The sequence below is a fragment of the Meleagris gallopavo genome, chromosome 17 (assembly GCF_000146605.3).
Source record: "Meleagris gallopavo isolate NT-WF06-2002-E0010 breed Aviagen turkey brand Nicholas breeding stock chromosome 17, Turkey_5.1, whole genome shotgun sequence".
Classification (NCBI taxonomy): domain Eukaryota; kingdom Metazoa; phylum Chordata; class Aves; order Galliformes; family Phasianidae; genus Meleagris; species Meleagris gallopavo.
Window position 1 is genome coordinate 9,697,936 of NC_015027.2, and position 27,549 is coordinate 9,725,484.

Genomic DNA, 27,549 nt, shown 5'->3' on the forward strand with positions numbered 1-27,549 from the left:
AGGAGACGCCGGCGATAACTGGTGAACGATTTCCAACATCTATGCAATAATTCTTGCTAATTACCCTCACCAGCCATTCCTGCAGAAGGAAGGAGATGACACCTCCCTTGCGACAAATGCCACCAATTATCCAGACGTCTCTCGCCTTGCTGGGACATCATTAATCTGACATAAGTGTTCCTCCCTTTTCTGCCCACGTCAGGGAAGACAAAAAATGGTTCTTGTGAGATGAGGAGGCCACCGATTACCCTGCGTTCCTTGGAGAGGGAACTTAATCAGCACAAAGCAAATACATCAGCCAGGAAGCACAAGTGTCTGCAATCCCCAGGCATTAGGAGACACTTTTCATAAGTAAGTATCTCTAATGGGTGAGTGCTCTCCATAAAAACATACACGATCACTCAAGCAGAAGGCAAGTAATCTTCCAGCTCAGCAGTACTGTCGTGGCTAGGCAGCTCTGTCCATAGTAGAAAAACAGCTATTTTTGAGGATCAATCTGGCTTCAGTTCATTTTACCCACTTTTTGTACTGGATTATTTCCCTTCCCTTCCCCCTTCTGTTCCACTCCATTCTGTCCAGCTTCATTCCACTCTATTCCATTTTATTATTTTTCTAGCTGTAATTATACCACATGAAGATAACTATTTCCCTGTTTTCTTGATATAAGAGTCCCCCAAAAACACCTTCAGTCCTTTATTGTTACCAGTTCAGTCCCAGGCACCTTTGCCATATAATCACAATCACCATTATCACAGTACAAATAGCTTCGCCTTCCTAGACTGAAATTCTCATTTTCCCTGGGGAGACGAGCAGCTCTCATCCATCAATGTTTGAACAGTGGCTTGTACCAGAGGGCTGTTTCTATAATTACGTGTTGCTCCAACAGAACTTCCCACAATAATTACAAAAATAGCTTTTTTTTTTTCTTTTAAATATATATCCTAGTTCATAATTCCTGGCACAGAGCAATGGTATTTCATAGTTTTAGGTATGTTAAATAACTGTTTCAAGGGTCTTGCATTGCCTTCCATAGGGACATGTATTGCATAGAATGATTTCATCAGCATCCCAAATCTTCCAAGCATGAGGTAAAGCAGAAATACCACATTTTTGGGTATCCTGGTGAAGAGGAGGCTCTGAGAAGACCTCACTGTAGCTTCCAGTACCTAAAGGGAGCTTATAAACAGAGCTGTGCATCACAAGTAAATTCAGAAATCTCCCCAGTCCAGAAAAACATGAGGAACGTTTTTATTTTGATTGGGAAGAAAGCAGACAAAGATTTTCATTTTCACTCCCTCTCTCCTCCTGCAAGGAAGTGCAGCAATCAGTACTGCACAAAATTCTCATTTCCCCCCCTCGCACGCAGAGAAGCTCTCCTTGGGCATTCTCCTGCAAATTAAAAACAGTATTTTCTCCATTGAGATGTGTGAAGACTGAGAAATACGTTTCTCTTCTTTAAAATTATTTGAAAGCTCCTAAATAGAACAGTTCCTCATTTTTAAACTTCTTTTTTTTCCTGAAGTGTTTCTGCCTGCAGCCATCCCAAAGCACTCCCGATGTGCACGGCCCAGACAACAAGACCTGGGTAAGGCACAAGGCTTCCCCCAGCCCTCAATCCCCACATCTCACCCCAACCCAAAAGCTTCTTCCCCACCCCACTGAGCAACCACCCCTGCAACATGGACCTCTCCGTTCCAAGCTCCTCAATGAGCGTGAGGAGCAAAGATGCTGGTTGGGAATCCAGGTTCTTCCAGCAGGGCCTTGGACAGCAGCCTGGTGGAGGCACACAACCTCACCCATCACCCCCAAAATGCTGTCCCACAGCCCCCAGCCCTGGGAAGGAGCCCAGCCAGGACCTATGGGAAGTTTCTACATAGGAAATTCTGTGGGACCCGTTCAGTAGCTTCACAATTGGTCATTCTGGGTATGCATGGGGAAGTACAGGGATGCATCACCACCTCTGTGCTTCATCTCAAGTCCTGGTTGTAGCAGTGAGCTTGTCCCCATTGGGGCTTGAAGGAACGGCAAGAGGTGGCATCAGGAACCTCTAGGAAAAAGCCACAACCCATGAAAACGTGGTGGAACAGAAAGGGAAGCACCACATCCAATTTGCCTTTAAGGTTTGTTCCATGGTTGTATCCCAGGGTGGGAGATGGGAGGTTGAGGATATGCTGCGGAGTGGGAGAGGTGCAGAAGAACCCCGTTCTTCATCTGAGAAACGCAGATGAGGACTCCTGAGGAACCCTATGGCCTCCCCATAGCAGGTCCCTTCCCACCAGCAGGTCCCCTCCCACCTTCAGCCCTCCACAGATGAGCCCGATGTCCCCAGCCCCATACGGTGGTGATAGAATCTATCCAAGGTCCCAAGGTTAGAAACAAACAGGCCCTGAGCCCTGCTGTGGGGCTGCTCCCACCAGCCTGAGCATCCTTTGGAGCACTCAGTGGCAGAGCACCTCATACTCTGGATTTGTCCATTGGGTGAGGCAAGTGGCCAAGTCCCTTGTCCCGGGCTGTCCCCGTACCTCCTCGCTTGCTGTCGTGCCCAGCTCTGCTCCCAGCACACTGAAGTCATTCACCTGCAGCTCCCGCAGGCAGCGCTGGATGTGGTGCAGGACCCCTGGGACCCCACGTTGGTGCTGCTGGAGGCCAGGCACAGTGCTTGGGGACAGGGAAGAGGCAGGATTTCTGTGCACCGGTGTCATGGCTCAACCCGGGTTTGGAAGGATCAGGAGGGGGTGGCCAGGCTGGGTCCCACACACACATCTCTGCATCCCGCAGGACTCTGGCTGGGGTCGGTGGCTCCTTCAGGGCTCCCGGGGCTGCTAGCGTTTCCAGGTGACAGTTCTCCTGACAGACAGCCCCATTCACCTGCAGTCCACATACAGGGTCACCCACAGGGTCTCAGGCACCAAGCCACCAACACTCCACGCCCCAACTCCATCCCTGACCTTTTCCAGGCACTCCCGCAGCTGCTGGAGTGCAGCCATCCTCTCCTTTTGCAGCACTGCCCGCAGCTTCCCTAGGGCCTCCTGCCTCTGCCGCAGCACGGAGCGCATCTGGAGCTCCAGCCCACAGAGCCTCTGCAGGAAAGGTGTCACACCCCAGCCAGTGCCAGCAAGGCTCATCCCTCGAGTGCAGGCTGTGTCACTACCCAGCACCCCACTGCACCTGGGGCACTGGCCTCCCTCCCGAGGCTCTGTAGAGAACCACGGACCCCCAGCCAGGCCCACGCACAGCCAGAGCACTCCTTTTCCCCACAGATACCACATATTTCTGCTCTCTGATGCTCATTGTTCTGAGAGCTGTGGGTGCCCCGTTTCTTCAGGTGCCCAAAGTCAGGCTGCATGAGGCCCTGATCTGGTGGTGGGCAACCAGCCCAGGGCAGGGATTGGAGCTGGGGAGGCTGTAAGGGCCCTTCCAACCCAACCATGCTGTGATTTTGATGCTGCAATTAAAACCTTCCCACAGATCATCTCGCTTTGGCTTTAGGAGCTCACATGTATCACAAAATGGGAAACTCAGTGGCTGGGTGAGAGCCTTGCACTGCCAAGGGAACGCATCCCTCCCACACAGCCCACACCCACCGCACCCCCGATGGGCACCAACCTCCTGCAGCTCCCGCTTCTCTTCTCTGAGATCCAGCGTCTTCCTCCTCACATTCCCTGGGCATCCAGCACAGCCCTTCTGCCCCTGCTGAGACAAGGACCCCCCTTCCACCTCCCTCCCATTCCTCCCTCCTTTCTTACGGCACGGCCAGCCCAGTCCCTGTCCTGCTGCCCCCCAACCTGTCCCTCTGCCACCCCCCTTCGCCCATCTCAGAGTGCTCACCACTTTCTCCACACGATCCCATGCACGTGCCCTGCAGAAAGGAGAGCATCACCCAGTGGGACGCCCCAGAACTCCCTCATTGCCCATAGGACCCCAGAGCAGGGTCACAGCACACACCTGACCCCATCCCCATCGCTCTGCATGCCCCAGTCTCCAGCTCCTGGCTCCTGCATCCCCTCCTGGCTGCTCCTCAGGGCCCGGCGCATCGCTGCCAGCTGGAGAGAGCAGGATGGACAAGGGTGGATGGCATCAATCCATCAAGCCTTGGGCATTGTTGCCGCGTTCAGTCAGCACTTATGCAGCTAATTAACTTGATGAAGGCAATGACTTTTACAAACTGGTTTTGAACAGTCGCCCCTATGCTGGAGGGTTTTTCTTCAGGATTTCATTCGCAATTCATTTCTTTGATAAACGTCCTCGTGCTGACAGCCTTTCCATGGCTATTGTAGGGTCTAGAAGAGGTCCCGTGTGGGACTCAGGGACCCTCCATATGGGGACAGCCACCCCACACGCACCCTGTGGGACAGGACGGCCTTCTGCTTCCAGTACTGCCACCGGCGCTCTGCTGCATGCCCTGGGCAGGACAGCCCATGCTGCCTCTCTGCCCCGGGGCTGCATCTCCCAGCAGGTCCTGCTGCTACTTTGGTGCCTGTAAGAGAGGGTTGGGGGCACCACAAACTCACCAACAAGTGGAACTGGCCCTGGGCTGCCCACCTTCCCTGCCACATGGCCCCACCATCACCCAGCCCCAGGAGGGTCCCTAGCCCCACCAAGCCCCCTGTGACCCCCCCTGGTCCCCTGCTTCAGTCCCAGCACCCCAAGGCCAACAGCACACTCACAGAGAGCTCTCCTCCACCCGTCACCGTCTCCTTCCTTCTCAGCGGTGAGGATGACATCCCTTCCATGCCACCCCCGGCGTGCTGGTGGCTCTTGCCATCTGTCATGTCCCATGGCCCTGGCCCTGCTCCTGCTGGCTGAGCTGCTTGAGGGTCTCTGGAGATGTCCAGTGTCCCCATCCCCACCATGCAGAGAGGTGACTGAGGGCTTTGCCTTGGAGTGTGGTCTCCAGTGGGATGCATCCCCCCTGCCTTGTGCTGGGTGCTCGGAGGGAGCCAGGCAGGGGGTCTCAGCCCCACTCTGGCTCAGCCTGGATATCCTGGCTCCCAGTGACTCCAGGCTCCCCCTCCTCATCAGCTCTGGGGACACATCCTGCCCGGGGCACTGCCACGGGAGCAGGGCCCCATCCTGCCCACTGCCATCGTCCTCCTCCTCCTCATAGATCCCCACTGTGCCCTCCCAACACCTGGCAGCCACATCCTCGGTGCAGACAGAGCTGGAGCTGCTCCTGCTGCCCCACCGTGACCCCCAGCAGCTTCGCACTCCACGTTCCACCAACCCTGCGTGGGGAACAGCAAGTCTGGAGCCCCCCAAGCTGGGATCTGCAGCCAGAGCTCTGCCCTCAACGGGAGCCCCTGCCAAAATGCAAACACAGCATGTGTCACTGTGTGGGCTTTGGGTAGAGCAATTTATCCCATAGCACAGCAGCACAGCACGGCAGTAAAGGCCCACCTGATGTGAGCCCTACATAAGCTCTGCTCTCCACCGCTCACCATTTTGCCCTCTGTGTTGCACTGTCCCTTTATTTAAACAGGGACAGCTGTAGGATGCTGTGTGCACAGACCAAGTGAAGCTCCCCATCCCCACTCACCAGCCGTCCCACGGACACTGACAGTGTCAGGAGAGGCGCTGCAGGCTCTGCCACGTGTCCCAGCACTGCGCTGCTGCAGGGAGGATAGGGATGGAGCACCCCAGATTGCAGGGTTCTGCTCCAGAAGACTCAAGGTCCTCATTACGCTTCAGAGTGAACGTCCCAAGCAGGATGCAGCTGGGCTCAGCTGTGTGATGGCTGGGGGGCACAGAGTGGCACCTCCCTGGTAAAAGAGGAGAGGTCAGCAAGCTCAATGCAGCCCGGAGCTGCTCTGCACGCTGTTGTCTGTCACCTGGCAACGCTGTGGTGTCCTGCCCAGTCCCAGCCCGCCCAAGGGCCTCCTCCCCAGAAGCTGCCCGAGGCTCTGTGTCTGTTCCTCCTCCACCAGAACACCCTTCTGGTCCCTCCCCACCTTGACTTCCTCCCCCCCTGGAGGTCCATCCTCTCCCTGGGACACTCTGCAGTACCATCTCTCCAAATCACTGAGGCTGGAGCTCGATGATCTTTAATGTTCCTCCCAATTTAAGACTTTCTATGATTCTATGACCTCCTCCCAGATCCTCTCCTGCTCTGGCCCTCCTCGAACAACCCCTTCCTTGGTCCTCTGTCCCCTCTGGGCCACCTCCCCCAGAGAACCTCTTCCATGGAGAGCATCTTTCCCATTGCCACTTCTCCTACCCCTGCTTACCTGGCCCTCCTCCCCCAAGCCACCCAAGCCACCTCCTGCTCCGGACAACCTCCCCATGGCCACCATCCCTCAATCTCCTCCCCTGGGCCATCCTTTAGGCCACCTCCCCATGAACCTTCCCTGGACAACCCTTCCCTGGGCCTCCGTGGCCTCCCAATGGCCTCCCAACCAACACTCCTTGGATAGCAGGGCCACTTCATGCCCAGAGCTCAGCCACCCCAAGGCTCCCCCCAGGACCCTCCAACCTCCAGATCTGGGGAGCGAAAGAGAACCTCAGCACTGCACCTTTTAAAACTCCTGAATCCAAGTTTTATTACCGTGTAGGAGAAGAGGGGGTCACTCACAATATATTGCTCGAAAAGAAATACATTCAACAGCATTTACAGTAGAATGACATTAAAATCCTTTGGTGGGGAGTATGGGGGAAAATAGAAAGACCAGGAGATGGTGCTCAGATGAAGTGTTGCCGCTCGGTGATCTCTGGAAGATACCACAAGTTTTAAAATTAGCCTAAAAAAGGGGGGGATTTGTGTTGCTGGGGTGCTCCTCACACTCCCCAGGCTCTGCTAAGTGTCTGTGACGGTGATCCTGGGGAACAGAGGACAGGAGCTTGCTGTGTCCCACCTGTAGGACATGGTGCCAACAGTCCCTGAGCAATGTCACCCTGCATCCTGGGGACACGGGGCTCCAGCTCTGGGACATTCTGGGGTGCAGAGGCTGCTCACCTTTCCCAGCTCTCTTGCATTGACAAAAAATGAAATAAAAAAAAGAAGAAAATAAGGCATTATTCAGGTGGGAGCATCTCCAATGCAGATCTGTGTGCCCTGGGGGGCTGGATGTGGCACAGCTGGAGTCAGCTGCATTCAACCAGCTAACACAGCAGCTTTCAGAGCTTTGGAGCAAAATGTCACTTCTCCACTTTGGGAATGAATCACCATCACCCCTACACACCCTGCCTGGGGATGGGCCCAGGGAAGCACTCATCCTCGTGCTACAAAAACTCAGACAGATGCATTCTGTCTTCATCATTTTTCATCTATTGTGTACCATAGAAATTTAAGCAAAATAATTTTATATATATTTATATATATATATATATATAAATTAGAAGCAAATAAATAAGATTTAGGGGCACGTTGAGATCAGTGGGTGTTGCCACTCCAATAGCCACTCACTACTGTTATGCCATACGAGGTCTATGTATACTGTACACACAGGTTTGCTGCAGGCAGCAGGTGCTGGAAGAGAAGCCAACCAGGAGGAGACTGATGGTGGAGGAACCTGATTGCATAAGTGTTCCGTGGGTTTCGCAGTTCCCATTGCCTCAAAGTTCATTATTGCTAATTATCTGCTGATGGGGATGTGGCAGTCCGGCTACAGGTGGCCCATGGGAGGGAGCGCTCAGTATGGTGTGATAAAGACCCAGAGAAAAATGAAATGCAGGTGTGCAGGTTTCTGGTTCCCTCTGTCGTGGTGGGACGTCACCTCTTGGGTCCTCCCTGTCTGTACCAGAAGCACCACAGTCATGGAAACAAAGCAGGTCATCAGTTGAAACATCCTGATGGGTGTGATGGGGTCAGCTGTAGGAACCACCCGCAGCCTCCAGCAACAGCCTCAGCCCCTGCTATTTTCTGGGCAGAGATTCACAGCTGGTTTTGTTTGTTTTTGAAAGAATCTGAACCAGGAACAGAACTTCTTTTTAACAAATGGGGGAAAAGATGCCAAAAGAAAGAGCTCACACAAATGCACGGCATCCCACGACGCGAGCATCTTTGGAAGTTGTTGTCTCAGCCGATACAGCCGAGGTGCTGAAAGATACAGGCAGCAGCTCCTGACAGCAAGGCTAAAAACGAACCAGAGCCACGTGTCCTCTTTCCTAATTAGTAGCTGAAAAAGCCACCGTTTAAAGAAAAAGAAAAAAAGATGCTATTTATTAGTGCATAAAAAAATAGGTTTGGAATCCCTGTTTAGATTCTCTTTGTGAAATTTCTCCCTGTGTGTGTTTATTTGCACTGTCAAGCACTGCAGGACGCTGCCGTGTGTCCTCGCTGTCCCTCCATCTGTCTGTCCTGCTGCAGGTTGGCCACACCAGAGCAGGCACGGCAGCTCAGAAGATATCAGGGCACGAGCTCCAGTCCTGCTTGTCCTTGGCCTCCCAGTAGCCGCCTTTGTAGGTGCAGATCAGCTCCCCCGTGATGGGATCCACCTTCCGCTCAAACCACAGCGGGATGTAGCCCTCGTAGTCCTTGCCTGCATGGGGAGAAGCAAGGGATGAAGATGAGGTTGGGTATGGGGAAAAATTTCCTTCTTGGAAAAAATGGTCAGCTGTTGGAATGGGCTGCTCAGGGAGGTGATGGAGCCTCTGTCCCTGGAGGTGTTTGAGAAATGTGGAGATGGAATCACAGAATCATTAAGGTTGGAAAAGTCCAATGAGGTCATCCAGCCCAACCATCAGCCCATCCCCACCTCAACCCTCAAAATGCTGTGGCACGTAGGGACATCGCTTAGTGGGCATGGTAATGATGGGCTGGCAGTTGGACTTGGTGATCTTAGAGATCCTTTCCAACATGGATGGCTCTATGCTTCTACGAATGGGCACAGTGGGGACGGGTTGGTGGCTGGACTTCATCTTGGAGGTCTATTCCAACCTTAACAATTCCATGACAGGCAGCCTGTCCTTCCTCCCCAACCCTACAGGGTTTCCCTGCAGCCCCTCATTCTCCATCCCACAACATCCCACCTTCCTCCAGGGCTTCCACAGCCTCAGCCTCCCTCCTGCGGCGCACAGCCCTCTGCTTCTCCTCCAGCCTCTGCTTCTCCACATTGGCCTCATCCCAGCGGCCGCTCTCCATCAGCCTCTGGTCGGGACGCAGCCGGCTGTCCGTGGGAGCCACGCGCTCCTCGGGCTCATTTAGGGTGAGGGCCAGGCTGGAGAAGAAGTACATGTTCTCGGCGTTCTCCCTGCAGACAGACAGACCCGATGAGGACCACAAATAGGGCTCCCATCCCTTCAGGTGTTTGTCTCTCACACCAGCCCTCCAAAAACACTATACCTGTTATTCTGATCCCCAAAACCACCCTTAAGGAGCTCTGCATCCCACCCCACAAGTGGAAATGGTGCCTTCAGGAGGCTAGGAGGAGATGCCAGTGATGCCTGCAGGGGCTCAGGGGAAGCACGGATTCATTCGTTTGGTATGGAGAAACTAAAAGCAAAGCCAGCATGGGGGCAACATCACTCCCTGCCACAGCCAGCAGCCAGGAAAGCAGAACTCCAACCCAAGGAGCATGCCAGACACACAGCAAGCAACACCACAGGACTCACGGGAGGGGGTACTTCTTCCACAAGACCTTTGGGGACAGCGTCTGGTAGACAGTTTTCTGTTTGCCCTCGGAGCCGGCGCTGCCATGGCTGCTCTGCACGATCTTGGAGCACTCCATCTTCTCGTCCCACGTGCCTGACATGACATAATGGGCTTTGCCATCAGCATCACTCACCACCCCTGTCACCTGGCGGGAGAAACAGCAGTGTAAGAGATGGCTTTGGTGGCTTCTGAAAGCATCCAGAGCCCTCTAGGAATGAAATGCGGTGACTCAAGTGGTGCTCTGTATCCTCAGACATAAGGACAGAACCCAGCAAGGTCCCGTCCTGACACAGCCCCTCTGCTCTCCACCCTCATCCTCCCCAGTGCCATACACAGGTCCCAGCTGTCAGCTCTGTCCCCAGCCCCCACCTGCAAGGACCTGTGGCACACTGAGTTGCTGGTGCAGCTCCGCAGCCCCATGCTGGCTGCATCCCACCCCAGTGCCTGGACCCCATGAGCCCAGCTGGGAGAACAGAACCCAGCTGGGAGGGCAAAGCCAGGCCAGAAGAAAAAGCAGGGAAATTTTTGGCTACGTACCTTTCGGGGGACATCCCTGGAGAAGTAGCTGTAGGGGGTAAATTTCAGCTGGCATTTATCTTTTGACTTATGGTTAACAATCTCTATTTCACCAGACTAGATAAAAGACACAGAATCACAGCAAGTGAGAGACTTTGCAAGGAGACAAATGAGCCATTAGTCGTCATTTGTGCAGCTGCACATCAACCTCAGTGCAGAACTACATCTGCTCCCCGCTCCATCCCCTCCAGCCCCATAGCATGATGGGCCCAAGTAAAACACCCCACGCCAGACCTGGCCCCACACTGCCCTGCTCCCCAAAGAGCCCATAGGCACTGACCTGGTCAATCCAAAGCTTGCCCACAATGATATTGTGAACAGTGGAAGTGACTTTCCTCCAGACGTAGTGATTCCCACTGGAGTGAAACTCGAGGTGGATGGCACCTGTGGAGAGCCCTGGGCTCAGGATGGGGGATTGGTTGGGTGCCCGAGCGCCAAGCACCATGCCTGCCTTCTGTCCTCTAAAAGCTTTCATTTTGAAAGCCCATGGGGAACATGTTGCTTGGCTCTCAGCGTCATAGGATACGGCACAAGCGAGCCCTCATCCCCTTGGCCAGGTCACCTACCCAGAGGCATGATGGAAAGGTATTTGCCCCTGAATTTGCTGGCGATGGTGATCTCCTGCCACAGCGTCCAGCCTCGCTTGGAGAAGACGTGGTGGGCAGCTGCTGGGGGGTGGTGGCTCACCTGGCAGGGAGAAAGGACAGCCCGTCAGGTGCTGGCCCCGTCCAGTGCTCAGTCAGCACTGCAGGACCCAAAGAGAGGTGACAGCTTTGGTCCCAAGGATGCTCAGAGGCTGAGCCCGCAGCTTGTCCAGCACTGCAGTGCCTTCCCATGGACACGGACAGAAAAAACAGATGTGGCTGCAGCACAGCCTGCCTGGTGGCTCCAGGGACACCACTCAAGCATCGTCCCTTGGAAGGAATATGTAAGCCATCGTGTTCAGAGGTACTTTGCACCAGGGTAATTACAGCCTGAGTGCCCCGAGCATCTGGATTACAACCGTGAGCAGAGCCAAAACCTCTCCATTAAATCCCACTGTCACTGGCAGGAGAAAATCCTATTTGGATAACTGGATTTCAGGCACTGGATTACCAACGCCTCACTCAGCATGTCAGTGGGCCAAGGGATGTTCAGAGCCATGGGAACAGCATCTGTCTGTCTGTCCACCTATCCATCCCACAGTGCCAGCACAACCCAGGGCAGCACGCACTGACTGCACCACCAACATTGGGCTGCTTCAAGCCTGCCCCCGATCTGCCCTTTGAGATGGGGCAAGGATTTAGGCTCTGCTCACGGATCAAATGCTCCAGTGTTGCAACAGAGTTGTTTTGCTCTGAGTTACGGCAAACCGAATTTTGGATGAACCTCTCCAGCCCCCACCATGCGTCAGCATCCAAAACTCATGTACTCGTACATCCAAGGCAGCTGAAACAGGCACATGGAAGGGTCAGAAATGCCTGCAAGTAGGGTCAGCAGGGATACAAATCCTGGAGGATTTACTTTACTCACTGGATAGCTCTCACTGGCACAGAGGGACACAATGTGACCTAGAGCCTGCTCCACAGCTGGATTAGCAGCAAAACCCTTTCCACACATTGTGCCCTTCTGAGGAGCTATCTAGGCTGCCTCCCCTGGTCAAAAAAGGTTCCTGCCTCCCTCTGAACAAGGTGCAGCATCTCCAAAGCACTGCCAGAGGGGATCAGGCACCTGGAGGACACAGTTTGCAAGCACAGCCCCACAGAACAGCTAAGACACAGCCCTCACCCCATGGGTCTCAGTGCCAATTGGCACTGCAAGTCTTCAATCTACACTGGTTTCTGCAGTGAGAGGCCTATGGGTTTGTTCCTGAGTGCTGGGAAACGTGATGGTCACTCTGTCTCTGGGACAGCACAGCCACCTCCTGGGAAGCCCACAGCCCCCCCCCAAAATGATGTCCTGTCTACAGTGGTGATAAACAGCCCTGTCCATCCCCAGGAGGATGGGAAGCACCAGCTGAGCATGCTATGCTTTAAAGAGCCAATTTCCTTCCAAGGTCTCAACCCATTAAGCTCCCCAGGTTTTTAATTAAGACCTGCTGGTTGATAGATGAGCATCAGATGTACTCTGTGATTAGCACACAGGGATGCTGGAGGTTCTCAGGTTGCCACCAAGCTTGGAAATTAAAACTTTGCAATATAACAAGAAAGAAACGAGATCTCGAGCCTCCATCCAGCCATGAAGTGAACTGAAACAGGGAGATGCTGCATCTCCTACACAAAAGGGCCGCTTTGGCCAGACACAAAGAGCAGGACAGGCACACGGAGCCCTTCTGCACAGCTCACCTGCTCACACAGGGAACGGAAGCCCAGCTCCTCCAGCCTGTCGAGCTCATAGGTTTCCCCCAGCAGTGGATTGAACGGCTTCGCTGTGCGGTGCACCGTCGTCGAGTAGGAAGACACTGAAAAGGCTGCCACGAAACACATCTGCTCTGTGGAGCTCTCACACTTGACTGCTTTGTCCAGCAGCTCGTGGTACTCCAGGTCCTCTGTCAGCCGCTGCAGCATGGAGAGTGGCTCATTGAAGTTCACCTGCAGGGAGGAGAGTGGCGGTCAGCAAAGCAGGATGGATGCCAGCTGGGCACTCCTGCACCACATCCTGATGTGCTGTGACACAGGGCTGGATGTGGCAGGGAGCTCTGCACAAGCACTGCCTCCGCAGCATCAAGTAAATGTTAAACAAAACAAGAGACTCACACTATAACGTGCTCCCTGAACCATAGCACAAGTGCCTGAGGGCTCTGGGGTGTCCAGCTGGGCTGAGCTGGGAACAGCCGGGCTGGGAGCTGGCAGCCCGTGAGCTAACCCAGCACTGCAGCAGGTCATACGTGCCCCAAACCCCTGAATGACCCTGAATAGTGAGCCCAGCTCCCTGCTGGGAACATCCCACATCAACGAGCATCCCTGAGCACTTCCATCACCTCCATCCCTGAGCCCAGTGACTGACAGAACCCTAAACTCCCATTTAGGGCGCTGACGAAAGCCACATAACACAGAGCAATGGGCAGAGGGACAGCCCTGAACCAGGGGAAGCCTCAGCTCACCTTATTTCCAGCCCTAAATCGTAGCTTTGTTAATTAGAGATGTTTGCCATACACTGCCCAAACCATTGCTGCAAATGTCTTTGGGAAAAAAAATATATATGCTTGACTTCAGCAATTCTTTGCATCAGAAACAAGTGAAATCATAAAAAAAAAAAAGAAGTGAGATATTTTCTGTTGCATGAGTGGAAAGTCTTTTGCCTCCAAACCATCTGAAATTCCCTTTCTGCTTCCAGTTCACAACAAAAATTCTATTTTGGAATGAGCAGATGGCTGAAGGATGGGAGAACCACTTCCATAAGCCAAGTTACATGTTTTATATTAAAGAAAACAAACTCCAGACTGTTCCACTCTGGCATTTAGTCTGTAAGCAAGAGGGATCTTACAGCATCCAAGAAAGGCAGTTATGTAGCAAAGGGCAGCAAAGCATCCACCACGGAGCACAGCAGTGCCAGCTCAGCAGAACCTCAGGAGAAAGCAGGCAGCTCAACAACAAAGCAGCAGCTGCATCCCACACCAGCACTGTCACACAGCAAAACCTTCCAGCAGAGGGATGAAGATGATCTCCTCCCAAGTAATGCAATGTTCATTCATTCAAACGAAGGAAGGCAGTGTGTGCACGGGGAGCTTTTCCATGCATCACGTCCCCTGGGACATGCAGCCATGCATTGCTGCCAGGCTGTGACTGCTCTGCTGGGTTTGAATGTTAGGAAAGGTAGAGCTTTCCTCTCTCAGCACCACAGCTGCCGGTATTTCACATCTTGAGCTGTTTTCTGTACCCATCATGTCCTTACCTAATCTTGATGCTGTTGCAGCAATGCTAACTGACAGTGCTGGGCTGCAGCTCTCAGCTGGCAACAGCACAAGGAAGGGACAAACTCACCCTTTACTTTAAGTGTATCAGGTACATTCTAAGACATAAAATCTATTCTCCTGTGCTTGCCAGGACGTGGCAGGTTCTGGGGAAATGAACTGCTTGCAGTGGCACTCGTGCCACTTACTGGGCCGGTCAAGACCTGCAAGTGACACAGCAGCCTGGACAGGGCTGGTGTGCTCTGGAAACTGCTTTCTGTTACAGTTTTGAGGGCTATTTGCTACAAGCAGTGTTAGGGCTGGGTGGGTAGCAACTAGCACAGTCCACTCCAGGTACAGAACAGCAGTAGGATACCCCTGCACTCACAGAGGATGAGAAGTTACACATTTCTAGACTAATAACAACAGGGATTTCTCCTCCACTTTTCCAAATAGCAAGGTCCCCTCCTCTTGTCCTGAGTGAAACACTTGCATCTGCAGAGATTCCAAGTGTCCTAGTTCCCTCTTCCTCCCTGGGTTTGCAGATGCTCAGGCAATGCCCACCAGCTCCAGGGTGCACCCCACAAGCACTCTGTGCCCCTGCACAGCCAGCACAGGAGCAGAAATCAGCCCCAAAGAAAGAGCCAGCTTAATGCAGACAGCCCCTAATGCAACAGCCACAACATCAGAGCCATTTACCACAAAGCAATCAGCAGCACAACTCCGTGCTCAGCATCCTCCTGCCTGGCTGCTCGAGCTTTCTGCCCGTGTTGGCTCTTCAGAGCACTGGACAACTGACATTAATGACAGCCAGACCCCAGGCTGGGTTTGCCACATGGTGACATGCTCTCTGTCCTGCTCAGAAGCTGCTGCAGCACCTGCAGGACTACCTGGAGCAGTAATCCAAATGCTCTGCACCGAACCAAACCCTGAGGTCAGCACCTTCAGCATGGCAGCAACACCCCTGGGGCTCACTTACAGGCATGGGGATCTTGGAGAGCTCTTTGCCAATGCAGTTCTTCATGATGCTCCAGAGGTTAAGGCTGTAGTTGGGTTTGTCAGGGATGCGGCTCCGTCTCCTTTTCCTCGGCAGGAGATCTTTGCAGGACTCATTGTAGCTGCTTTGATTTGAGCTTTCAAATACCTGCAAAAGCAAGAGGAGCAGCACGGGTCTAAGCAGCGCTCACCCAGCACGGCCAGGGACTCAGGTGGAATCCTAGAGCCCACTGGACATCCCACCCACTCTGCCCAACTCACGCTGTCCTCCAGGTTCCAGTCCTCAGGGTGGCCCTCGCTGGCCCCGCTCAGGTTACTGCCCGAACGCCTGCAGGGACAAAGTGCCACCTGGTGAAGGTGGGAACAGCAGTGCAGTACAGCCACTACCACTCAGGTGCTGTCCCAAAGCCAAGCACAACACCCAGCAGGCAGTCTTTCCCATGCTTTTCCCGTAGGGTTTCACCAAACCCTAAGGCTGCAGCTCGTACCTGTGGTGCTTGGGGTCTGCGGTTACAGTGATAAAAGCTGGTGCATCCTCCATGGCATCAAAATACTCCGTCTCTTCATCTTCATCACTGGCTTCTCCTTTGGCAGACTGCACACTCCCTGGTGGCACAAAGGGGTTGAGATGCTCAGCTGCTGCCAGTCCCCTTCCAAACCCACTGAGTCTCACTGCCACCGTCGTCTCCTGCTCTGTCCTCTCCCATTGCCAGGAAGCCAAAAGCCTGAGCCACGCGCACACAACAGACACCAGCTTCAGTGCTCTGCCACACAGCCTCTATTCCAGCAGCCAGGATGGCACAGAGCTGACCACCTCTGACATATCCATTCCCACACCTCCTGCAGCTATTTCATATTAAACCACAACCTTACGAGGTGGGCAGCTTCCCTTCCCATCACAGAGCTGTGGGTGGTGGTACTGCGAGCATCTGTGTGTCCTGCAGAGCTGTGTGCAGCACCAGGAGGGAACCTCCAGCTTCATCTCCATCCTTGCTGCACCCCATGCTGCTGAGTCACCTGCAGGCAGGGCACAGCCACCTCCTTGTCCCTTTGTCCCTCTGAAGGAGCAAGGATGCCCGCTGTGACAGGCTTGGCCTGCTGCTGTGCCTGCCCCTACATCAGGCACTACCCTCCAGCAGCTCACTGCTCCCTTAAGCCCATACATTTTTTAAAATAAGACACAGCTCTACACGCAGCTTTTGGCCACCAGGCTGTAACAAATGCCTCCTGCAGGGAAGGAAATTTGGCACTGCTATCCAAAGCCATTAGATTTTACTGTCCGATAAATAACTTTTGCAAGCAGCAAGTGAGTCCCAGCTGGGACGTGAGCCACACTGCAGCTGTGACCTCAGCAGCATTTGGGGTTTCCTGGGTTTCCTCCAAACACCATGGCCCGAGATGTGCCCTGGGCAGGGGATTAAGATTTGAAACAGCACAAGCAAGGCATGGTCCGGGGGGCAGCACTCACAGAGAGCACTGCCCATGCCTCCTCCCCATCCCCAGCCCTTGGGCTCACCCTTGGTGGTGCCGGTGCTGCCTGTGCTGCCCGGTGCCCCACGGCAGGCTCTCTCCAAGCTGTTGTGCTGCTTGGCTAGCTGCTCGATGGTCTCCTCCAGCCGGATCCGCTGCTCCCGCTCATACTGCAGTGCCCGATGCCATTTTCGGCTGTGAGTTTCTGCTAAGTCCAGGAAATCACGGCAAGCCTGCAGGGGAGGAAGGGAGAAATCAGCTGAGAGAACTGTGAGCCCAAAGCTTTGCAGGATTCCCACAACCCTGGGGCTAGGAAAAACATCCCCAAAGTTGGGGAGCCCCGGTTGAGCTCATACAGATGTAGACACCCCCATCCTGGAGAAGTCAAGCAGGACAGCAGGTGACAGCCCCAGAGCCCTCCTGTCCCACCATGTGCCCTTTTCCAGGGAATGGGACCCACCAGACACAGACACACCGAGCACAAGAGCCCATGGGATGCTGTGTGCACCCCAGCACCGTGCCTTCCTGGTGCACAGGGTGTGCAATGGGACACAGCCAGGCACAGGGTGTGCACTGGGACGTCTCCACGTGCAGGATGTGCAATGGGACATTTCCATGCACAGGATGTCCGCTCAGCACAGGGACGCTGCCAGGAGCTGCATGTCCTGTGTCTGAACCTTCCAAGCTCTATTTGTAGGTTATTTTTGTATCAGGTTGGGGCAGTGAGCCTCCTCAGCACTTCCCAGTGCTGCTTCCCGTGTGATCAGCCCCAGGTTAAGCACAGGGGCAGTGCTGTTCCTTCTCTTCCCTCCCTTAAATCTCTGCAATTCAGTACACATTAAACTTCTTGCGCTGAGAAGCAGGGAGACGGCACCTGAATGCTGAGTTATTTCCCAATCAAACAACATCAGGGCTTTGGCTTCTGTGAACGGATTCTAAAAGGGTTTATCCAAGAAAAGCTCTGACTCATCAGGTTCTTTCAAACCTTTGGCCAGGAGCAAGATTTGAGTTTCATCCAGGGAAAGAAGTTCTTTGCTTAACACCACCAGAAACGACGCAGCACAATGCTGCAGGCAAGCAGCACAGAGCAGCAGCTTTCATGTTTTCCATTCCCACTTCTGACTTTAGGAAGCACTGCTGTGACTACAGAGATCTGCACCAACCCCACCTCCAACATTTCCCCATGCAGGTCCCCATTCCCTTGTTACACCACACCAGGCACCCCGTGCCCTAATGCCCCGAGTGCCTTCACACCCAGCTGCAGGCTGGAGCCTTCCCAAGAAAATCTCTTGCTCCTCTATGAGCTTTCCTCCCAGCACCCATTCAAACTAAGCCACGTCGAGCTGGCAGGCTCGCCTCTCCTATTACGCTGATGCATTGCAATAAGAGGATGAAAGCAGAAGGGTAAGTAATCAGATAGCAGCGTGACCTTCCCCACCCAGCAAAGCTTATTACCTGCTCTGAAGGTCTCCGTCCTGACCCCAAACACCCATTTAGTGCTGCTGGCTGGCACCAGCATGGGCAGTGCCAGCTGTCCCAGCTCCAGGGGCTTTGAAACGATGCTCTGGCAGCAGCCTGCTGTGGCTGAGCACTGATTTTAAGGTGGCGACGGGAAATGGAATGTTTGGGGTGTGACAGCGAATGACAGGAACAGGAGATGGGCCCTCCTGAGCTGAAGTGGCTGGAGGAGAAATCCCAGGACCTATGCGTGGTGCTGGTGTCCCAAAGGAAAGCACCTCAGCTCCTCCTGGCCCTTTATCACCAGCTGGGCTGTCCTCACGCTCACTGATGATAACGGGACGTGCCGGTGCCATTCCAGGGCAGCTCTCTGTGTAGCACCAACCAGCAGCACACCCATACTGATCTCTCCCCAGGACAAAGCAGCACACAAAGTGCTGTGCTCTGATGGTCTCTGGGGCTGCAGCCCTCCCCAGCTGTCAGAAGCAATCATTAAAGCCCTGCTCGCTGCTGTCTTCCATCAAAGGATGTGGCACGGCTTCTTTCATGCAGTTAAATGAGCAAAGAACCCAAAGAGCTGCACCTTCCCCTTCCACATCTTCCTCTTCCAGTCGGCAGGGTGCTGTCTCCAAGCCCCTGGGCACACTGTGGTGGCACGCTGCTGCTCAGCATGGGGACATGAAGGTCCCTGCTGCTCTGGGACAGCATCATCACTTGATGGCATCCATCCTGGTGCTTTCTGCAGGGCCGGTGCTGCTGCAGAGCCACAGCTGCCGTGTGCTTTGGAGATGGCTCCAGGAAAGAGCACATCTATGAGCACAAAAATTCTCTGAAGCACAGCCAACGGGAAGCAGCACCAGAGTCAGGAGGGCTGTCCTCACCCAATGGTGACCCTGCAGACAGCACTGAGCAACCACAGTGGCACGGACAGGCCCCAGCCCCAAGGGTTCTTCTCCCAGAGCTGGGAGAAGAGCTGGGGCTGCAGCTCAGCCTGTCCTTCCTTGCAGGCAAGACACCATCACAGCAGTGCCATATCGCCCCATTCACACCAGCAGCACCCAAGACTCCATCCGTGCTCCAGCCACCCTAAAACAACACCCAGAATGATGCTGTACAGCCCCAAACGTGGGACGTGTCCCATTCCCAGCCTACCTCAAAGTGGCAGTGGCAACGCTGGCTGGCAGCCTGCAGCATCCATGTCACTATCCGTGCAGTGCTGCTTCCCGTGCCGGTTGGTGGCTGTCACCTCATCCCCAGCAGTGACAAAGCTCTGTGGAGCTGTCACTGTGCAAGGATGTGGCCGAGGACAAAGTGGTGGCCCTGTCACTGATCCCCCCTCAGGCCAATCCTGGTGTGGGTCACCACCCATTCATTTCACTCCAAAGGTGCAGACAAGCACAGCCTTTGCAGGAGCAACGCAGAGAAATCCAGCTTATAAAATCCTTATGGGGTAGCAGCTAAATTTAACCTGAGCTGGATTGCAAGCAAGACAGAGCTGTAAATCCACACGGTGCAGGGAGAACGGCCGTCCTCAGGGCCATCCTTGGGGAGGTCAGCGAGTGAGAGGCCCCCCAGCAGGGCAGGGGCACACAGCAAAGCCGTCCTGCAGATAACAGAGCCATCCACATCACGCCCCATTCAGTGGGAGATTGCTTTGGGTCCTTCAGATCGGAGGGGACATGGGACAGGGCACAGCATTCAGCCAGGGTTTGAGTGAGGCAGCTGGAAAATAGGGAAGAAGGAAATGGGAGGAGGAGGGGGGCAGGCAGGGAGGCTGCTGAGTCACCTCCGAGCGGCCCAGAGGTCCACTGTCCATCGCCCAGCCCTTCTGGCATGTCACCAGTGAGCACAGATGGCAGCGAGCCCTGCAGTGCAGGCACAAGGTCCTGGGGAGCCCACCAACACCTGTAGGCAGGTGGCAGAGGGCTGCAGAGCTCTCCTCTCCAAGATTATGCATCAGGTTCCAACTGAGTGCTGGGTAACGGGGCTGCAAACGCCATCAGAATACAGTGGCACAAGGTGGCTTTGTGGCACAGCAACCCCAAGGCTCCTGCAGATCCCAGTGCAGGGAGACACAGGGTGTCACAGAGACCCCCCTGGGACGGACAGACCTAGCAGCATTCACACTCCTTGCAACACCAGACTGCACAGCTTGCTGTTGACTAATGAGAACGTCATTAACATCCCACAGGTTACTGATGTGGCTGACAGCGATGACCCGATGTCTGCTTAAAGACTGATGAGGTGACAGTGTCGCACACCTTGTGGGCAGCGATGAGCCATGCAGAAGACACAGATGAAGTGAATCAGCACAGATGCACTCAGGTGAACCATCACATCAGGCTCCGCACCTCTCGAGAAGCCCCATCGAGCAGAGCTGCCCCCAGCACCAACCATACAGCCTGATGATGGATGCCAAGGGACTGCGCTTAAAGCTGCACAGGGTCCTGCAGGAACAGCCCCATGGGACTGCTCCATCAGCCAGCGTGGGAGAAGGGAACAGCCAGATGCACCCCATCATCTCCTTTTCAAAGGTGCATTATGCAGCAGGGGCTGTTTCTTCATTCATCACGGGAAAGAACATCCTGCTGCTCTGCACGCTCCTGGTGCTGCGTAGATAAGTGCTCCCTTCCTTCCTGGACTCATCAAAAGGCAGGGACACAGCTGTGCTGCTGCTTAGCAGAAAATATCCCAAGGGAAGGGCCATTTCTGATCCTCTTTTTAGCTCAGAACACATTAACACCACGTCAGTGCTCCGGTCACACAGCACAACACAAAATGTAGCAGTTTGCACTGAGAGCAGCGAGATGCACACGGAATTTGAACCGAGAGAGGGTTTATTTTTCTCTTCATCCCCAGTGGAGACAGAAAGCAAAAGGGGAAATGTAAGGAGCGCAGGATGGAGCTGGTCTCAATCCCACATCAGCTCACACACAGCTGGATGGCAAGGATGGTGAGCACAGCACCCACAGCCAGGGCACACAGAGCAGCAGCGCAGGGGAACATCCAGAGCTGCACAGATGGCTGAAACGCCAGCAAATCCCTGCAGAGCCCTCGGGGTGACCCCAGCTGCTCAGCAGCATCCTGAAAGGAGGGTAGGGATACTCCAAGAGCCACTGCTGCCCAGCACAGGGCTGTGAGAAGGGAGCTGTGAAGTGCAGGGCTCAGCTCAGAGCACCACCAAAACTAACAGTGCACGGGCATAGGGAAGCTCATTAATGCCTCAATGTGGAGACACGGATCAGAGCTGCTCCAGCCCGCACCTCAGTACACAGCATGGAGAACCCAAGGCTCTTCCCAGGTGCTCCCTACAGGGTGACACACAGCAGGGCCCTGCCAGCACCCAGCCCTATTGCTGCACCCAAACCTTGCCGTGGGGACTTGTTAAAGCAGCCCCCAACGAGGGCTGGCTGCAGGGAGCCCGTCCCACAGTCACAGAAGCTTTAGCCAGGTGCCCCTCGCCAGGGTGAAGCCCCCACACAACCCCAGCCCCACTCCCAGCAGCTGGGGCCATGTAATCCAGCCCTTACAGGGGATTAGAGTGGGGACAGCAGTAAATCCCCCAGTGTGGCTGTGTTAACGAGGCTCCTATAATCCCTCCAGCCCAAGAGCCACACTCAGTAGGATGAGGAGCCAGCCCAGCAGTGATGCTGGGACGTGTGGCAACTCCTGCTCCTTTGGAGCCCCAGAGCAGCACACTGCTCCCTAGCACTGGCCCAGCTCTGCCAAGGGACCTGGGCACACATCTCCAGTTCCAGGTTTGCAATGCCATCCCAGCAACACGAATGCCTTTATAGGTAACTGGAGAGCCAGGCTGCAGAGCCAGCACGCTGCTACTCCAGCCCTTGCCTTCGGTGAAATGTTGTAGGGGAAGGAATGGGGTTTGTGTCCCAGCTTTTAGCAGTGCAGATCACCCCAGACCCTTGGCCGCAGCCTCCTTGCCTGCTGGGGATTAGGGCTGGGTTGGAGATTTAATCCCAAAGCTGTGGGTTTTCTGGGTCGGTGACATGGTTTCCTATGCGCTGATCAGAGCACGTGGGGTGCAGCACAGATAACTAACACAGCCCATGCAAGGATGGGCTCCGAGAGCAAAATCAGCACGCGTGATGGGGTGCAGGGCTCCTCCAGCCCTACGGGTGTACTGGGCTGAACTGGGAGTGCCATGCATACTGGTAGGGGGTGAAGGGAGGTGAGGTCCATGCTCCTGCTGTGTCTGCAGCGGGTTTAGGGGACCCCTGTCAGCTTTAAGCAGTCCTGCAACCCAACGTAGACACAGGCAAGGGTTAAGCTGTCCCTGCAGCCATTCACAACAGCGAGCGTGGTGCCACTGGGAGCACGTGCTGCACATCAGTCTGCTTTAACAGCGAGGCCATTTTAGGAGCACAGATTAATCACAGCACCGTCCCGCAGGGACAGAGGATGCTCGGCACTGCATTAAAACACAGCAGATTTGGGCAGGACTAGAGCAGCCCATTCCCAGCCCTGGGGAACCACATCCTTCAGCACGTCACAGAGATACCAAGGCTGTGCCCACCATCCTCCCAGTGGGCTGTGGGATGCGCTCAGACAATGTCTCCAGGCTCCAGGAGGGCTGACAATGCCCAAGGCAACTCTGTTGCTGTGATTAAGAGAAATCCCCATGGGGAAAGCAGTCTGGCCTCTTGTAGGGACAGTCCTTTAGCTCCTGGTGACCACGCAAACCTCATCCTCAAACACATCTCCATGAAATCTCAGCATCTCCAGCCCCACAGCATACCCTCACCGTTCTTGCAGAGCCTTCCTCTGCCTTCTCTCCTCCTGAGGCCAAGCTGCTCCCAGAGCTCAGGGCAGAACCCACTCCCCAGTCACATGCAGCCGCCCCTGCTGCTCCCTACATTCACACCACAATCAGAGAAACTATAAAAAAAAAAAAAAGAGGAAAAATGAAGACAGCGACGGTTACACTCAGCACATGGCTCAGCCGCCTCTGCTTCGTTGTAGCAAAATCCATTCCCATTAAAACCCTATTTCCAGCAACACCCACAGCACGCCGAGCTCTTCCTGCCGCCCCAGCTAGCTCCTTGCCACGTCCACGGGGCTGCAGCCTGCTGCCCAGCTCCAAGACGGAGCTTTTCGCACTCAGCCCACGCCGCTCTTCGTCTCCGCTCCTCTTATTAAGAGGATAATAATCCCCTTAATTAGTTTCTCCTTATTTTTACGCACCTCCCACTCCTCCCCCGTGGCAGATCGCTCGGCTGCGTCTCCTCTCGGATGCTCCTCAAGTCCCAGCGCCGTCGGGCTCGGCTCTGCCACGTGGCTCTCCCGGTGCGTTATTACGCAAGGTTGCAAAATCAGGACAGGAGCAGAGCAAACGGGTGGCTGGCAGAGGGCTGGGAGCACATTTTGGGGGCTGCCCTGCTGTGCATCCAATCCTTTTGTGTCTGTACTTTACCCCCTCGTGCGGGGACAGCAGGGTGAGGAAGGGGAGGACGAAGATCCCCCCAGCAGAAGGGGGGCTGCAGGGAGCCCCCAGTAGCACGCACAGCACGTTTGCAGCACAGAGGTCACCTTAACAGGCGGCTGCAGGGATTTCCATATGTATTTCCTTATTTCTACTTGCCTGCTGCTGCTCCCGAAGCATGGGGACATTTACATAATCCCACTGGATGGAAACAGGATGGGGATGCAGCACCACTTGTCACATGGGTCCCAAACCGGGGAGGGATCCCACAGAGCTCTGGCCCATCAGAAGCATACTGAGTGATGGCAGGATATCCGTGAGACAGAGTGCTCCCCTCTGCTGCCAGGAGATGGCTGGGTGCCATGGACCTGTCTGTAAGGACATCCAACATTTCCTTACAGGTTTCGGTAGCTCTTCACTCATGCAGCCACCCTAAGAGAGGCTGCCAGCGGGGCTTCAGCAGGTCACAGAGGGCATCACTCTGTGCTAACATGGCAAACCCAGGTGCAGAAACGCTCCTGGAGCTGCTACAAGACCCTCTAAACCATCCATGGGGAGCCAGGAGTGGCAGCTCAGCCACAAGCTGATGTACACTGCTCAAAAACCTCTGGTATCCAGAGCCTCTCGTACTCTGTTGAGGGCTCACCATGCTGAGTTCCCCTCATCTGTTTCAGTGCTGTTTCACACTATCTAGATTGCCAAGCCCTGACTCAAGCCTTTATCATGCCACAGCCACCACCACCTCCTCCTCCTCAGCACAGATACAGCAGGTACTGCCCTGCTCACCCTTCCCAAAACTCCTCTCTTGGCTGCTGCTGACACATCCCAATGGCAAACCCAGGCACACTGTGCCAACCCTGCTCCCAAAACTTTACCCAACTCCACACAGCTGCACAGGCACCCCCAAACACAGAGCACTGTCGCAGGAAAGCCTCTCCCCAGCAAACACCCTCAGCACCAGCACACAGCTGTTTGGAGGGGCATTCCTCCACGTACACGTAAGGTGGCACACGACCTCTGTTTTGCTCAGGGCTGGGACAGCTAAGCTCCCTTTACAATGCCCTGAGCTTTACCTTCACGCATTATTCCACGACTGTCAGGCTTCAATTAATTTTATTTTTTTTTTCCCCCTTCAAATATTTTATCTCATTTTGCTTTCTCCCCTTCCCAGGAAGGGCTGTTTCACTGGGAAAGGCAGCTCCACACCCCAGAAGGAGATGTACAAAAGCCCATTGTGAAGCACAGGGCAGGGAGCAAAGAGGAGCTCCGGCAAAGCAGGGTTAAACCCCCATGGTGCAAAATGAGGGTGGCTTCACCAACATCAGCGAAGGTGCAAGCAACAAGGGGATGGGGGTCTGAGCCCACAGCAGGCTCTGAATTGCTGGGCTGGCCTGAAAGGCACCCCCAGGAATGGTCCAAAAATCCCTCTGCACCCCAACCTCTGGATGTACCATGCTTCCCAACCAGATTTGGAGCAGCTCGCCCAGCAAGCATGCTGTAAGGACTCAGCAGAGCCCCGTTCCAGCACCCCGAGGGTTGTGACCCTGCTCACCACAGCCCTGAGCTGGGGCACGGGGAGGAGATGGGGCTGTGCGAGAGGGAAGGGCAATAGAAGAAAAGGAGGAGAAGATGCCTCTCCCTCTGCCTCCATGCAAACGCGGCCACACTTACGTTGATCATAGCATTGGAGGTGATGCGGAAGAGCGTGGCTCTCTCATTCACAGCCTTGATCTTCTCGCCACTTTCAGCTGGCAGTTTCAGGTTCTCCAGCTCGCTGAGCGAGCGCTGCAGGGCCGCCCCGTGCTTGGCAATCAGGTCATTGCAAGTGCTCAGGTCCTCCAGCTTACTCGAGAGGGTTTTCAGCGTGCCGTGCAGCTCACTCTTGTCTGACTGTGAGGCGGGCTCCTCATCACCCGAGTCATCTGCAAAGGGAGGGATGGAAGGAAAAAAAAAAAAAAACAGTTTACCAATGGTTAACCCCTGGACTGTACCAGCGGGCAGGGGGACCTCCTGCCTCCTCCGGCACAGGCTACAGGCTGGGATGTGCCAGGGCAGAGGGAAGGGGCACCGAGCCCAGCCCTGACTCCCTGTTCACCCGTCTCACTGGCATCCCTCTGCCAGATGCAGAGCACGGCATGAGGAGCAATTTGGGATGGCATCCAGGGGTGCCCAGAGGGCTCCTTCCGCTGCCACTGGGATGCAGCACAGGGCTGCTCAGCCTGAGTGATGGGGTGACACAGGGTGAGCGTTAGGGAAAGGTTCTGTACCAGAAGGCAGCAGGTATGGAACAGGCTCCCCAGGCAGTGGGCACAGCCCCCAGCTGCCAGAGCTCAGGGAGCATTGCCATACCATTCCCAGCCATAGGGGTTGGGTTTTGGGCACCCAACCCCACAACTGAGCCTTGCTCTGCCAGGTCCACTCTGTGCCAAGGAAAGGATAGTCTAAGAAACAGCATCTACCCCAAACCCTCCCCCGGCTTGAGAGGGCAGAAAACCACAATCAGAATCTCAGATACAACAGGAATGGTTACAGCTGCAACTCCAGAACACTTGGGTGATGAAAAACAGAAATCCAACCCAAAACAGAGCTGTGCATTCCTACAGACCACCTGGGCAGGGGGAGGTGAGGTTCCCAGGCTCAGGGCTGGTACTGCACATAGCAGGGGCCAGCACAGGGGAGTGCCCATCTTCTATGCACCCAGGCACGTGCTGGGTGTTCCTCCAAGGCCAATCAAGAAGAGTGAATTGGGACAAGGAGGCAGAGCCCAGAGAAGGGCTTGTCCTACACAGCTTAAGGAGAAAGCAGAACAAAACTCTGGCAGAAGCCGGCAGCAATGAACCACAGAACCCTCGGATGGCTTGGATCAGAAGAAACCTTACTGACCATCTGGTTCCAACCCCTGCCACGAACAACAACAGTCCTGCTGCTCCAAGCACACAGGGATGGGGTCGGGGTAGGATGGAGGTGATGGGCAGGCAGAGAGGAGAGAAGATGAGGCTTGCAGGATGCATCCCAGAGGGTGCACCAGGCTTCTGCTGCTGGTGTCTTGAACATGCCAACTTCAACAGATCTAGAGGGAAAACTTCAGCAATCTGTAAGGAAAACTAACCAGAACCTCCCAGAGGTCAGCATTCTGTTTCAAGTGTTTCCAGCACTTCTGCAGTATCTGTCACCCTGGAGCACACAAGGCACCCTGGTAACCTCTCTCTCCCCATTTGGTGACTGAGGGTGATTGCAGCCACCCTTCAGCAGCCAAACAGTGCCCTATATACCCACCACAAGCACAATCCAGTTTGGTTTCCGTCACAGACACTGTGCAGGCAGCTACCACCACAACACTAAAGCCACCATTCCCTCTGTGTGACCGCAGGGGAAGAATCAAATTTGGCATTTTTCTGCGTGTAGACATGAGTGATGCTTCTCAAAGACAATCTTCCCTTATTTGTAGCTGCACAAAAACAGTGCTTTAGGAGCAGCGAGCAGCAGGAAGGATCTCTCTGCCTGCCCCAGGCAGTGTTTAACCCCAAATCCCCCTCTCCCATCTCATGCTGCCACGCAGAATTATATAAACACCCAGAAGGTGTTTCACTTTACTCGCAGAACAGCAAAAATTGGCTGTAATGAACTGAAATCAAAGCACAGAAGGAAGGAAACCCAAAGCTGTGGTTATAATCAAATCAGAGCGAGCTGAAGGAGAAACATTTGTGCAAAGCACCCAAAGCAGCTCCCACCCCTCCCAACACCCACAGCTCCCAGGATGGGCTCCCAGCCCTCCGCCACGACCACTGGGACACCCCCACGTTACAGTGGGCAAAAAGGGATTGATGGAGCACCCAGGATCTTCTCAACCATCGCTGCTCTCCCTGCTGATGGCAAGGGGAGCTACCTGTGCCTCCCTAGCTCTGGGTAGCTTTAAGGACATAAAACCATCAGAAGGTGTCCAAAGGAGGGCTGTGGGATGGAGAGGGCTCGGAGCACAAGGTGCGTGAGGAGAGGCTGAGAGCCCTCGGTTTGTTCATCCCGGAGTCTTTCATTCTCTGTTTCCCACTTTGTTTTGACTTGCAAACAAACTTAAAGGAAATCTGTTTTGATTTTTATTTGTAGGGCACTGGTATGAACCAGTTGCTATAGGAACAGTGGGCCTCGCCGCAA

At 54.5% G+C, this 27,549-nt stretch overlaps 1 protein-coding gene and 1 long non-coding RNA gene across 3 annotated transcripts; both read right to left on the reverse strand.

Annotated features, from left to right (window-relative positions):
• Nucleotides 1-1,060: 1,060 nt before the first annotated feature.
• Nucleotides 1,061-4,557, reverse strand: LOC104913578. 2 transcript variants are annotated; one of them, XR_004161618.1, is made up of 4 exons: nt 3,607-4,557; nt 2,949-3,080; nt 1,959-2,868; nt 1,061-1,389 (listed from the first exon to the last, which is right to left on the reverse strand). It is a non-coding gene; the product is annotated as an uncharacterized LOC104913578 (long non-coding RNA). The 2 variants fall into 2 exon arrangements; XR_004161617.1 differs by having other exon boundaries at nt 1,061-2,868.
• A 1,953-nt stretch (nt 4,558-6,510) lies between these two features.
• On the reverse strand, nt 6,511-25,759 carry OSBP2 (oxysterol binding protein 2). The gene is made up of 13 exons (XM_010720495.3): nt 25,747-25,759; nt 25,069-25,433; nt 16,546-16,732; nt 15,518-15,635; nt 15,291-15,357; nt 15,013-15,177; nt 12,487-12,732; nt 10,729-10,849; nt 10,443-10,546; nt 10,124-10,219; nt 9,547-9,731; nt 8,965-9,185; nt 6,511-8,474 (listed from the first exon to the last, which is right to left on the reverse strand). The coding sequence occupies exons 1-13, from the start codon at nt 25,757-25,759 to the stop codon at nt 8,332-8,334; spliced, it is 2,031 nt and encodes a 676-aa protein (XP_010718797.1). The 3' UTR covers nt 6,511-8,331.
• Nucleotides 25,760-27,549: the final 1,790 nt, after the last annotated feature.

Bases quoted from the DNA above. Each gene is read 5' to 3' on its own strand.
- OSBP2 (XM_010720495.3), bottom strand. The intron at 16,733-25,068 runs GTAAGTGTGGCC...CCTCCCCTGCAG, and splicing joins CCTCCAATGCTATGATCAAC to GCTTGCCGTGATTTCCTGGA. The intron at 15,636-16,545 runs GTGAGCCCAAGG...TTGTGCCACCAG, and splicing joins CAGCACCGGCACCACCAAGG to GGAGTGTGCAGTCTGCCAAA.